The 15353-nt window shown below is 40.1% G+C and overlaps 1 protein-coding gene across 1 annotated transcript in view; it reads left to right on the forward strand.

The window, feature by feature from the left end:
* Nucleotides 1–15353, forward strand: part of lovit (loss of visual transmission) — a 374492-nt gene that overhangs the window by 332074 nt on the left and 27065 nt on the right. The window contains exons 7-8 of the mRNA XM_083115802.1: nt 10446–10588; nt 13737–13853. Coding sequence (XP_082971928.1) covers nt 10446–10588; nt 13737–13853 — 260 coding nt within the window. The remainder of the gene's footprint in view (nt 1–10445; nt 10589–13736; nt 13854–15353) is intronic.

Here is a 15353-nt window from a genome sequence, read left to right on the forward strand (position 1 = left end):
GTTGTTCGCGTTAGAAGTTCGCACTCTGTATTATTTTTGTATCTGGGTGCTTATTAGGGCTAATAATGCCAACTTCAATTTGGGCTAACAAAGCCCAGTTTGCTAATGCTATTTGCTGTTGCAATGCAGCAAAAAGATTTAATATACCAAGAAGAATACTAAGAGATCATATTGTTAAGGGTAGGAAGAAGTTGTACTTCGTCTCCTGAACTTGAGGATGAATTATGTGAAAGAATAAAAGGAAGCATGACATGTGAAATTTTCGTGGAATGGTTTGCCCACTTCTCCGGGCACAAAACAGCCGGGAACCGTATTCTTCTACCTAATAGTAAAATGAATAATGCTTCAAGTGTGTATACAATCAGTAATACCATTTATCTATTTTATTAAGAAACTTTTATAGTATGGCGTTATTACCCCTACACATGTGGTGTTATTACCCGGCTATGTGGGGAATAACGCCAAAATGCACCTTCTTAGAAAAAAAGCTCTCAGAAAATTTACTATTTGAAATTAAGATACCATAATTTTTTTGTTGCTAGTGAAAAAATGCATCTATTGCCTTATCCAGTTTTTACATTGCCAGATGTTTTTATAATGCCAGGAAAAATCGAAGAAGCTTAGCATGGCGTTATTCCTCCCAGTTACCTTAGTTGGAAGATTTGGCTATAATTTCTGTGTTGCTGAAATCTGGTCTATGTCCCTCTGCTAGTCCCGACTTTTCAGGATGGAAATACTTGATGTAGCTTTGGTGTTATTTACAGTGCTGTTCTATTGTCCTACCCATCTGCCCAATGTATGCTTTCCCGCATTTGCAGATAATACGGTAGACTCCCGGTGTTTTGAGTTCTAACTCATCCTTGGGGTTGCATAGTAGGCTTCTGATCTTCGGGAGTGGTTTGTGAATGGTTTATATGTTAAACCAAAGCTTTATATAGCTTTAAAATCTTGTACTTGGCGACTTAAATACGAACTTAACTACTGTGACATTTTTCTACGCAGATCAGTAATAAAAGTATTACATTATAAAATCGCGTAGAAAAACCTCACATTCTTCCTCATCAATTTGGTACGCCAAGCGTCAGCCTTTTATTAGGGCTAGTTGGTCGAATTGCCGCTAGAGGCCCTCAGTGGCATTTCTTGGTTTACGTGATCACGCATCGAAGAAAAAGGTTCGCGATAGGAAGTGATAGGATCAAGACCTGTAGTTAAAGCGGTCCTGAGTAACTACCACCGTATACCTGTTCGAACTGTCGCCATATCCTTTTCCTGTACGGGAAATTATTTGTGAACCAGTGATAGTGTTGTGAAGTGATCTTGTGCTTGAGTATCGAATTAAATTTACGGGACCGTGAAATAGGCCCGTTATATCATGGCCGGGAATCATACTCCGGACTCCCAATCCGACATGGACGCTGAGAAAGGTTCCAATAAACGTTCTCGCGAAGAAGTGGACGATACTCACCCCGATAAAATCTCCCGAAGTGATACACTTAATGTGTCCCCCCAGATTCCACCTACATATTGGTATGGCACGGATATGCCGGGTCCATACATAGTCCTATTTGACGGTATAGACAATAACGAGAAATTTCTTGCCGCTGGAAGTGTTGGTAACTATCTCCGTAAGAAAGAAGTCCGAGTACAATTAGTGGAACAATGCGGTCGTAATCGCGTTCGGGTGACTTTCCCCACCGCTAAAGCTGCTAATGAGTTTCTCACGCGTAGTGCAATGCATCATGATATGGGAGTCAAAACGAGAATTCCATTATCGTTAATTCAACGGGAAGGACTCATATTCGGCATAGCTCACGACGTGTCAGAACAGGACGTTCTCGATGGTTTCGAGAGTCCTATCCCTGCCCTTTTGGCCAAGCGCATGAACAAAAAACTGTGGAAAGAGGATGGATCTTTCCAGTTAGTTCCCACTAAACTCTTTTGCATCACATTTCGCGGTAATATTTTGCCGGAGAAAGTTCTCATTAACAGTGAAATATTCGCGGTTCGACCGCGTATACGCTCAGTCCAGCAATGCTCCAAATGTTTCCGATACGGCCATTTAAAATTAGTTTGTAAATCAAAACCCAAGTGTGCCAAGTGTGGCTTGGACTCCCACCCAGAGGACTGTGACAGTACTTTGTGTAGCATCAATTGCAAGTTACCACATTCAGCCTTAGACCGTAACTGTGCGAGCTGGCGGTTGGAATCAGCTGTCCAAACCAGCATGGCTGAAAACAATATATCATATCGGGAGGCGAAACTCAAGCTGCAAGGCATCTTCCTCCCCACTCCCACTCGCGATGATGTTTATCGACCCCGAGTGACAAAAGAGGCATTCCCTGACTTGCAGACCTCCCGCACAAAACCTTTCTTTACTAATCACACTTGGCACTCCTCAAACAGGACGTATGCCAATATATTTTCCCCGCTACGTAATCAACCTGACAGAGACTTTCCTGAAACTAAGGATTCTCAAACATCAATTGATTCTTCTCGCTTTAAGGTTCCATCCTTTAAGACTACTTCTCAACCACGAAACACTAAGAAATCCAAAATCCGCCCTTCTCCGAGGAAAGAAATACATCGCCGTCCGCGATGGGAAGACGATGACGTCGCAATAGAGTCCCCTGCTAGTTCATCGACCCTTACCGACCCAGAGGAAGTGACATCCCAACCCGTAGGAAATAACGCATACCCGATAAATAACACTCCTTCCCATTCCAAGCATTTCCAACGACAACCAAATGTGCACCCCATCAAGAGGCATGATAATCCACACTCGCAAAGGTAAAAAAAAAGGGTAAAGTGTTCCCCTGTGCTTAGCACCACGCCATGAAGGCGTATACGGGGTGTGGGGGTAACGCCCCACACTTTCTTGATTCGGTCGTGAGTGGGGGTGATGTGATCAGCATCACGCCCCTGACCGCCTTTACCCCCCAGGGTTTCCCCCAGGTACCCATGTTATTCGACGCTGGGTAGGCGCCGGGGCCGCTTCCACCGTTAGAAAAGTTCCCGGATTTGAACCGGCCGGGGATCGAACCCGGGACCTTTAGCATGGTAGTCAGACGCGTTACCGTCTGAGCCACCGCGGCCACACTTGCACATTACTGAACAACCTACCGAACACAGCGAGGTGTATCAAGCTCTGTTAGATATGATTCCCAGCATGTGGGATACTGTTAGACACATACGGGACAACGCCCATCGACTTCGACTCATCCAGCACATTCAATTTTTGACAGACAAACTTTTGACGTTACTCGAAGACAATGCCTAAGGTGACGTCGGAAATGGGTACCATCTTACAATGGAATGTGAATAGTTTCTCCGCACGTAAACTCGAACTATTAGATTTAATTGCTGAATACCACCCGCTTATTCTTTGCTTGCAGGAAGTTAAAGGTACGAAGCACGAGAATTATAGACTCGCCCATTATCACTTGTACGGCAACCCTACGCATCAGCGTGGTACTGTCATATATGTTCATGAAACCCTTTCGCATACAGAAATCCAAATTCCACGTAACCTTTCCCTCGTCCAGACCTTTCAACTAGAGTTAGTGGCTATCAGAGTCAACATTAATGACCGATATATAGTCATCATTTCATTATATATTCCCTCCTCAAACAACTCCCAAAGAATCCGTTCTCACGAGTTACAAGAGATCATATCCCTTGCTCCGGGCCCCTATCTCATTCTCGGTGACTTTAATGGCCATCATCCCTCTTGGGGACATCCGTACGCGGACCGTTTGGGGAAAAATTTAGATGCATGGATTACACACAATCGGTTTATACTTTTTAACGATGGCAGCCCTACTCATTATCCATTAAATGGCAATCGACCCTCCTGTATTGACCTCACAATTACTTCTCCCCGCTTGTATCATAGTTTTCATTGGGTAAAGGAACAAGATCTCCGTGGCAGTGATCATTCCCCCATTTTACTTATAGCCCGTAGATCGATTTCCACATGCTTGTTAAGAGAAAATAGGGAGTCGGTTCCAGTGAAACGTTGGACCAAAGCTTCCATAAAATGGGACGCATATACAGCACAATTTAAAAGCATTTATGATCAAACAACTCCCCACAATGACGGAAATATAACATACCAAAATTTCCTCCGTATGATTACCGTTGCAATAGACAATAGTGCCAATCGCAGTCAATATAGTAGCCCAATTAAATTTCCTTCCCTCAGTTGGTGGACCCGAGATTGTGCTTTAATAAAATGTCAAAAAAATATCAATTAAAACGATACGAACGAAACCCCTCGCCGGGGAAGAAAATCGAACTTAGGCGACTGCAAGCTAAGGCGAAGAAAATATATTTACAAGCGAAAAGAGAAGCGTGGCATTCATTTTGTAATTCTCTCGATTGCACAGATAGCCTTAGTTCAATATGGAATAAATTTCATTCTATTAGGAATCCGGCCCACCCAAAACGGAAAAATCTCGATAGACAGTGGGAAGCAGAATTCATGCAAATACTCACGCCACCCTCTGTATGCGCACGAGAGGCAAAATCCTTTGCACAGAACTTCGATTTCACTGCCGATTTCCCGGCTGTTAATGCTACCGAAATACAACAAATTTTAGAAATTGTGCCGAACACTTCCCCGGGATATGACGGTCTCACTTATGACATGCTCAAACGTCTGCCACAGCAAGGTATACAATTACTTGCTCACATATTCAATACCGTCTATCGCACAGGACGAATCCCTATCGAGTGGCGTCACCACATAGTCCTCCCCATATTAAAACCTAACAAACCTCCCGCGGAGGCAACGTCATACCGACCAATAGTATTAATACCAGTAGTTGCCAAACTTTTCGAAAGAACATTTCAACATCGCATTAATTGGGCGTTGGAAAAGAATAAGTTATTTTCGCCAACACAAATGGGTTTCCGCATGCAGCATGGAAGCCAAGATGCCATAGCTACCCTTACAGTTGAAATCCAAAATAGCCAGATTACTCATTGCTTTGGCCTATTCACTGACATAGAACATGCTTATGATGCTGTTCACATCCCGATCTTATATAAAATGATGGTACAACTAAACATACATCCCATAGTAGGGACCATAATCTGGAATTTATATCACGAAAGAAATTTACAATTCTGGTTTGAAGATAGGCTGGAAGGCCCCTGTATAGCTCGCACGGGGATCCCTCAGGGTTCGCCCCTTAGCCCCCTACTATTTAATATCTATACCCACCATATACATCACCTAAATATGCACGGCTTTAAATTGTTACAATACGCCGACGATCTGTGCTGCTATAAATGCACTCCTGACGCCACGCAAGGCTTACTCGCTCTAAAGAAAACAGTCAAAATTCTTACAGATCACTTAGATACCTTAGGACTCACTATTTCCATTCCGAAATCCAAAATCATAATTTTTAACTCGAGAAAAATGAGCAGTTACCCTAACAATATCACAGAAATACAGCACATTCCAGTAGTCGACAATGTCAAATACCTGGGTGTATACTTCGATAGGAAACTGAATTGGGCAAGGCATATACAATATCTCAAGAAAAAGGGTTTAAAAATTGTTAATTTACTTCGCTGTATTTCCACGACTAAGTGGGGAGGACACCCCCATACAATGCTATTATTTTATAAAAATTGTTTTCGTGCATTGTTTGATTATGCAGCACCAGCATATGGTGGGGCCAATCCAAAACTTCTTACGTCTATAGACGTATTACAACGACGAGCCTTACGTACATGTCTAGGACTCATGCCGTCCAGTCCCAATGTTAGTGTATATTTAGAAAGCAATGAATCCTCTTTGTCACACAGACGCATCAAACTCACTGTGCAATATTTGTTCAAATCGTGGGCGCGACACGCTCATCCCTTTAATAAAACATTTGCGATTCAACGACAATGGTTTGGACTCCCGACCCCCCCTCCCCCCACTAAACGTTTTTTTTTCTTACAATGTTATAATATTGACCCTGAAGCTTACCACCAAACTTTTACCCATCCGGACCCGCTTTTATATCAACTGAATATTCCCACAGAACCCCGAGTAGAGATACAATATGAAGATCATGGCAGACATGAAAATTATAGAGAATTGTGGCCCACATCAACCTTTATTTATACTGACGGATCGAAGTCTGCAGACGGTGTGGGATGCGCTTTTTACGTACCATCTCATAACATCACTCGACAATTTTCCCTCCCATCCGATATGTCGATCTTCTCGGCGGAATGTTATGCGATCTATAAAGCACTACAATTCGCCCTGCAGTTACGACTCGATCATTCGTTAATTCTTACGGACGCATTGAGCGTACTTCAAACGTTAGCACGAACAGGTCGGGCAGCATATAAATTAACGGTATTCCCCTATCTTATTCTCCGAATCATGTTAGACCTTCAACAGCAGGGTCTGTCAGCGACCTTCACATATATTCGCGCCCACAGTGACCTTAATAAATATCAAGATCGCGTTGATGTAATGGCTAAACAAGCAAGAACGAAAGAAACTGTTACCCCGATGCGCCTGCCGTACACTGACCTCCCACGGGTAAAAATCAAAATAGAACAACAATGGGACGATTGGTGCACCCAGCAACTCCTCAATACCAATACATATAGATGGCATGCACAAGTCGGCAATAAACGTCCTTGGTTTCAACACATTAACCTACCCCGTGCAGTTTTAGTGTTTACCATGCGAATGCGTACAGGTCACGTTGTTATACATCCCAGTTCATATACCGTGCCTGCAACTTCCTGTCAGTGTGGAGAACCCGTTCAATCAACCACACATTTGTTTTTACAATGCCCAATTCGACAACAACATCGCAATACTCTATACAAACAGTTACAACGTGTGGGTATTCCATTTCCGATGTCCCTTTCGACTCTACTCTACGAGCCACGGTCTGATGTCATGTGGATACTGTACAGCTTTGCACGAAAAAACAACATTGTAACATAAACAAACAGACACTTGGAATGTAAACAAACTTTCTCATAACAAACCAAATAGGACCCCTGGCAAGAAATCGCTCATAGGCGGTGTGTGCCAATCAAAGAAGAAGGAAGGAAGGCATCGAAGAAAAAGTCGGTTGCAAAGGATGAGTTGCGAAGGAGCAGTCTCGACTTGATGGAAGCATGGGCACGTTTGGCAAGACATACCTCCTCCTACTCCGCTGACCTTCGGTAGCAGTGGTTATCTTTATCTCTTGAACTCGACAAGAAGTTGCCTTTTTGGACTGCATGTGAACAATATGTGAGAGAGTTGGTGTTTTGAGAGATGGTAGCAAGTAGCGGTGATGACTACGCGAAGCCCTTTTGACTGTTGGCGATTTTGATCCTTGTTCTTTCGCGGACGAAGTGGAACACGTACCATGAAGACGCAATTGGAGAAGTTCGAGGAAAAGGACACGTCGCAGTACAGGAAGTTTTGAGGTATGTGGATAAGGACCAGTAGGAAGGCGACGTTTGGCTCTGTAGGTCGCCACCACCAAGAAACGACGCAGTCCAATTGATTCATTATTGAGGTATGTACTTTTATGACCATTCAATAGTGTCTAGTGAAGTGTCGTCGGACGAATGAACTTGTTACGCTGGATTAAAATTGCAAGTCGAAATATCAAGAGGGATTGTAAAAAGAACGCAAACAAAAAGGGATTTTAGTTGTTTCCTTCGCAATTTTACAACATCGCGGTTGCCCTCAGAGTAATGTGGTGTGACGTTCGGTTCCACTTTTGTTTTACGCAAGGCGCATTGGGCTATAATTGGTACTAATTTGGCACAAGAAAAAAGGAATGCACTTACGTAATTTCGAGTCGACACTGTTGGGATTAAATAGGTACACTACATACCTTAGCAAAACATGTAAGAGCACCAGAAAATAGGGTTTTCTCTTAAATGTCATGTGTATGCCAATGTCAATGATTAGAAGTTTCTCACTTTTAAAAGTAACATTTGTACAGAATTGTATATAACATAATTTGTCAAATTAGGATTGGTTAAATGGAAAAAATGCATTGAATCTGTTTTATATTGGGTATAAATGTTAACAGTTTGATCTAGTCTATTGTAATACTTTCTGGGAGAGTTAAACCATTGAATATAGATGCTGGTTTCGTCAAAAAAAAATGTTATATCGATGTATTTGTTGTTCATAAGAAAATATTAGCCATCTCAACGTTTCGTGCGTTAATATAATAAATTTGACCACGTGTTGCATATTATAGATTGCAGTGCATATTTATCCTAGAAAAAACTGTACCTTAAATTAAAATTGGGCAAACGAGATTGTAGTTATTTGGACACGGAGCCGTGGCAGAATTTCCGTTCTAGTTTAAGGAGTTTTTGTCGTGTAAAACACAACATCTTTTGACTTTAGTACGAACGGTATCTCTTTATTACATAGATCGGATTACTCCGATTAGTTGGTTCTCTCACGAGACTGAGGTGACGGTACAAAATACACGTCATTAGCCTCAAACAAATGACTTTTGTAACTGTTAGGTTTGGGTACGTTTAACTTTGATTCCACAGCCTCTCTACGCATCTGCCCTTTTCACTCATTATTTGAGTACCCACCTAATTAGTTACACTACTTATCAGGATTGTTCTGTCATTCCATTTTCGTTCAATTCTGATGTGGATGCAGTGGCATGGCTTGGCTTTTTCAAGTGTTACCGGCTATCAGCACGACAATTATGCCTGCTAGACGTTATCACCTCCCTCCCCCCCCCCCCCGGTAAAGAAAACATGTCTTCAAGCTAGATATTCGTTCATTTCTTTTCTTGTTTTGCAAACAGCACAGTGATTTAGCCACAAACACTCGTGGAAAGAACTACAACTCGTGAGAAAGTTACCATGAAAATCCAATGAATAGTGGTAGACCCTTGTCAATTATTCATCTGTCTCTGTTTCTTTGCAATGAACTGCGAAGGGAAAGAAGAAGAACCACACTTTTCTCTGGTCAGTTTGACATTTGTGTGGTGAGCACTGAGCAGACGACAGAACTCAGCTCCTTTGTGGAAGGGAAGCTCAGCTGTACGCACTACTGTTGCCAACTAAGTATTTTGGAGCAAGGTTTGTCCAAATCACGAATCACACCAAGGAACTATATTTTTGTCTATTACCTAACTGGTCTCAGTTGTAGTTCAATGCAGCCTTGGCTCTGCAGTCTACCTCTAGTTGCTTCACAGAAATGGTATTCCTATTTTAGGTGGGATTTAGCTCTTTTCTGCCAATCCGATGTGACAACACTGGCTGATCCGGTAGGTCTGAACGGCAACAGGGCCCCTTAACAGGTATATGAATAACCCCTTAGCACACTATGCCCCAAAGTCCTTCCCCGATCTTTCCTTGCATTGGCGCCCTCTTCTCCCTTGTTGCCTCTTGAGGGTAGCGGAACTGCCTCCCTCTTCGCTTCTGTCGGCTGCAGAAAAAATGTCCTAGGTAATATCTACTCGACGGCAACGGTGTTCATTAACGTATTTAACAATGTTGTCATTTTATTGAAACAACTTTTTAATTCTTTACATTTTGCTGTTACCTGCGGTAACATCGGCTACGTGCACGCCACGCCTCTCTGTGGATGGATGTAGACTCTCTTTCTATCTGCTGTTTTGAGCTAGTGAAGTTGTCTATACAGTCTGCATTATTTGAAATGTTAGCCATATTGTTCAAGTGATATGAGTGTATATGTTGAAATTTGAATTATCACAAAGTTGATAAAAAGTTATATGATTTGCCAAGCAGAAAGTTCATAACAAAGGATGTTATTTTCCTGCACATTTCTTGAAAAGCAGTGGTTACTCATAGAATTGCAGTTTCCCAGTTTTACAGTGATGTGATTAATGTGTTATTTTAAATGCTGAAGTTAAGGCTGTGTAAGGACTTTCCTTCTATTCAACTATATACATGAAATTATAAGTAAATATATTAAACACAAAATGCAGATATATATATATCTTGCAATCTGCTTGACAGATGAAAGTCTAACAATTACTCTGAAAATAATTGTGTATGTGTTTGCTGAAAGCAGCAGTCGAGCTTAGTGGCTTTTTAGTGCTTTTTTCTGGCAGTTTGCTTACAGCTCGCATATACATACATACATATCAAAATAATTTATGCTGATATTTTCTGGTGACTATACCTTTTCTATGAACAAAAGCAAGACATCGAATGCTTTTCATACTGTTCACAACTTTTTATTTATTTAAGAGCTATCAAATGAGATTACAGAATCTGTTGGGCGATTCTCTTTGGAGGACTTAACAGAAAAATATTTATGTTAAACAACAGCATATTTTAATATATATTGAAAATTGAATCAATTTGAGAATTCTCTGAGATTATATATTCACTATATAACGTATAGTAATTGATTTTTTTCTGCAAGAATATATTTATGTTTCATTAAGACTCTAATCATTGTGTACTTTCAGGATCTCTACTAGGTGGACATGTTAGAGCAGTATTTTCCCTTATTACCATCATCTTCATAATATGTGTGATTGCTACTGTCACGAGTTTCAAAGAGATACCACTAGATGTCCTCCTGAAAGAAAACAAGAAAGGACAACAAAAGGTAACACTTTATTCTCTGATATGTATTTGCTTTGGTCACTATCTGCGGTTTCTTATTTTAAGTAACAATATGGAAGAAGGATCATTATTTTAATTGATGAAAGGATAAACACACATTCAAAGGCAAAACTTGTACCCAGAACCTTTGATAGTGAGATCACGAGTTGAGCTAGTGTCATGCTCAATACAATACTCCTAGCTTGCATGGCTTTTTATGAGATAGGTAGATCTAGAATTTTATATTTGGTGAATATTTTGTCTGGCTCTTGGAATGAGAAAGTGGGCAATTTCAGAGTATTTCCTTGAGTTCATTCAGTAATAGCTTTTTTTTTTTAGAAAACATGATTGTTTGCTTGGTTCGTATTCTTTGTAATTTCTTTATGGCTGTATTATATTATTGTACAGGGTGAGTCAAAAGTCAGGTTACATAGGAAGTTTCTGTCTCTGAGTGAAGGAAGATGCTAACAAAAGACAAAAGCGTGGAGTGGGCACTGCGGTCTCCAGACCTGACACCAATAGATTTTTCCTTTTTTTTCTTTTAAAGGTGCTCGTCTACTCAGTTAAGATTCAGAACATCCAGCATCTGAAGGAACGCATTGTGCAGTGTGCAGACATTATTATGCCGGACATTCTGCAAAAGGTTCTGGAAACGTCACGTGCACAAATGTACCGATGTTGAAGGTGCACACATTGAAGATATACTATAAATCCTTATAGAACCTGACTTTTGACCCACCCTGTAATATGACATCACAATATCTGTTATGATTCTGTGATATAATCAAACTGTGCAAGTTTTTCAAAATTGTGTGTGTGGCTCCTTTTCTTTCTTTATTCATCTATATAAAGTTCAAATGTGGCTGTATCGTGTATGTTATCATTAGAGGCACATATTTTTGGTAAATAAAAAAGTAAAATTTCGGTACAAAAACACTATTTCGGGTTCAAAAGCGGTAAATAAAATAAAATTTCGGTGTTATAGCGGTGAATAAGCACATCAAAAGTGCTATATAAAATGACATTTTAGTTTTAAAATTGTGAATATAATCCTAAATTTGATTTAAAAACTGCACTTTTTACACAAAATAAACTTACCCCTTCTAATAGCACATTTATGTAGTTACCAGAGTATTAAGTTTATTCCTGTGTAAAGCGGTCCATTTTTGCTTGTAAAATATTTACAGCAGAATTAATCAATTTTCCGTGAATTGGTTAACTCACAGGATACTTCAGAAAGTGTTGCGTCGGTATATAAACGGTAAATTTCGTGTTTAAGAGTATATTTCGCATTATTTCGTGACAAAACAGGGTAGAAAAATGCACGTCACACCTTTCAGAATAATGAAAAATGAACATTACAGCATGTTATTTCATATTTCGTTTTTTCGTCAAAAACGAAATTTGCATGCCTCTAGTTATCATACATATTTATGTAGAAGACTAGATAACTAGTTTATAAAGGAAACTGGTAAATATAAATGCATCGAAGTTGTGAGAGAAATATTCTGCTCCCTGTACTGTTGTTAATATCACAGACCTACATAACAAAATGCTTCAAGTAGGCCAATGACAGTGGTAAATTGCAAATTTGCAATGTGTTCAATAAAGATGTTACATAATGTTAACTCTACAAGTTCTTACTATCTAACAGTGGCGTAGCATGTACATTTCGGGTGGGAACGCCAAGTCCGAAGGAAGGGTCGGCCCTTTCTTGCTTAATAGCTTACTTATGGTATTAGTCGCCACACGTATTGTTTATTTGCCTGAAGTCATCTGGGTTTTCAATAAAACATCATCCATGCATGTTTTAGCTAGAAAATTAGATGCCTCACTATGCCACAAATGTTTTGAACTCTGGTGTTTTATACCTTTTTTTATACCTTTCTGCATGACGCAAGTCATTAAAAACCTATCTGAATCATAAGCGCCTCTGCACAACAGTACACGTCATTGTTGTGGGCGATCCAACTACTGATTGATTTGGTTTATTTTACTTCGCTTTTCTACCACTTTTGGTTAATTGCGAATATGAATATGAGTGATGATATTGATGAAGGGACACTGACAAAGAACAACCATGCTCACGCCGGGATTCGAACCAGGGACCTCTGTCGTCTTGGCGCACTGTGAAAAGCAGAGTGGATGATCCAAATATTGTACACTCTACTGACGTAACAGTGCCGATTAGTAATTCAGACCACTGTTTATTACATCTTGAGAATGCTGATAAACATTTTAAAATAATTTTCTCCAGAGACCATTCGATGTTAAGAGTTTTCAAACGAATGCTAAACATTTCCATTCACACAATATTAAGTAGTTAGATAATAACGAAAAAATACAATAAAAAAAATTAATAGTTTTGCGGGTTAAGTGGTAGAGCAGCCACAGGCTGAATTTCTACCACGAGGACTTCACCAACTTACTTGACAAAAACTGTGTTGATCTTTTAGTTTCTAATGCACATCGCTGTTCGTGCGATAAATTATACAATGCAGTGGCCATTAAGAAGCAGTATATTTGAGATTGGTAAAGTTACGTCAGTCAATATTGCGTATTGTAGCATCACATAGCACGAGTTGCATGAGCGCGATAAGCGAAGAACCGGGTAGGAATTCTACCGCTGTCGTCTGCTTCAGATGGCAGGAAGGGTTACATGAACCAATCACAGTAGACCTCTCTGCTCCATACGCTGGCGTACGAGAGATCATTTACGCGCATGCTGTAGAAATCGAAGCTTTCCCTCCAGGAAGGCAGCAAGGAATATAGAGTCCTGTACGCCGAACCTGCTCTGCGTCCGGCCGGGAAAGGTCTATGTACCTTGGGGAAAGGCATTGAAAAGAGATGCTAGAACGAGTGTTGAGAGTGGAGCGTTGCAAGCGGATCGCGAAAAATAGCTATTATAATGCCATGAAGGTCAAACATATATGAAATTAGTCACGTTTTACTTTATAATCACAGCATTTAAGCATTTTTGAAATTTTAAATCTGGGAACGCCGGGCGTACGGGCATACTATAACGCTACGCCACTGTTATCTAATATTTAGTTACATTCTAATGATTGCAATACAAATTACAGTGTTTTTAAGCAAGAGCTTTAAAAATAAATTTTAATGCATTGAGCACTGCACAGTTGCATTTTCCTTAGGTAAAGAAGAAAGGAAATGCTGCGCTTGAAATGATAGAAGAAAATTCTGATGAGCTTCCAAAAAATTCTGCAAATTATGGAGCAACGGTAAATCAAAATGGTATTCCGACTGGACAGGTCAGTTTTATTAGTACATATTCATTTTATATACATTTTGAATTACGACTGCAATTTTTCCATAAGAAAAATTAGGTAGGAATTTACCAATCACAAAACGTGTTCATAATATAGGAACATACATTGGATTAAGGACTAATAATTTCTTCATCTTAGGAAATTATTTTACAGCGAACAAATTATATTTACAATCGGCAACAAAGCTAGGCTGATGTATTTGGGTAGGCCCAATTTTGAGATACAATATAGCTGGATAAGTACTACTGTAGTTTCCATAATAATTTACATAATTTAAGCAAATAGTATGTGGAATGGTCAATAAATACTAACACTAACCTGGAATTTCTAATGATATGATTTTAAAAGGCTGCTTCTGCAAAAAAAAGAGCTGAATTATTTTTAGTTTTTTTCTACCCCTGTGCAGATATCCATGGGCTGTCCGTGCACAGTCTTTCACTACCATGGTGGTTGGAGCCATTTGTTCACACATTGGGGGATAGTGATACATTTAGAACATAGAATATTATTTCCAATTTTACTACCCAGGCACTTGTTTAAGGAGCCCAAATTATAGGGCAACCGCAAGGAAAAGAGCCTTTGGCCAAAATCCTTCGCACACCTTCCCCCTCATCAGTTCAACTCAGGCCATAAGGAAACATGGTCCATTTTGCTACTCTCCACGTGGGAGTAAGATGCACGTTAGTCGCCTGTCTGTGCAAGCTGTTTTGCCTGGGGTTCCACTAAAGAGAGATTTTGTGTGAAAGCATTGATTGTAAGGATTGTAGCCCCTTTACAATAGTACTGTCTTGCAGGAAGGAAATTTCAATGGGCATGTGGTAAGTGAGTGTTCAAAGTCATGGTTTTGTCATATCTTACATATTACATATTTTCTTAACCTTACATTCCATTTATGTTCTGTAGCCAGAAATAAGGGGTCTATTTACATTCTCTATTTTGTATTGTATTGTTAGTTGCTAAGATGTCGTTATTTGCTTCAAGATATACCTGGAAGGAATGGTTATTGGAGAGTGAGTCCAGGGCAGATGACAATATCAACTGATGGATGGTCTTAAATTAAATGGATTATACTAGGGACGTTCAATATATAAGTTTCCCTGTGCTATAAATATTGTATAAAGCAATGCCATTAAAAAGAAGCACATGGTTGACAAGCGCCCTCCTTTGTCTACAAGGAACAACAATCGATTCGTTATCAGACGTGCGCTCAAACGCGAAAAGTAAATGCTTGTTCGGAAAACACGGGCTCGCGTCATAAGGAGTTCAGAAGCATGGATGCTAAGGGTGTTCTGCTGATGGACTTTTTGGAGCGAGGAAGAACAATTAATGCTGACCGTTATTGTCAAACATTGGACAAACTGAAAAACCCAATTCGACATAAGCGACCAGGTCTCCTGTCAGCTGGTGTCATTCTTCTTGACGATAACGCTCGCCCCCACTCAGCAGTGCAAACACAACACAAAATTGAAGAATTGGGGTGGG

This window comes from Lepisma saccharinum, assembly GCF_977018435.1.
Source record: "Lepisma saccharinum chromosome 15 unlocalized genomic scaffold, izLepSacc3.1 SUPER_15_unloc_1, whole genome shotgun sequence".
Taxonomy (NCBI): Eukaryota; Metazoa; Arthropoda; class Insecta; order Zygentoma; family Lepismatidae; genus Lepisma; species Lepisma saccharinum.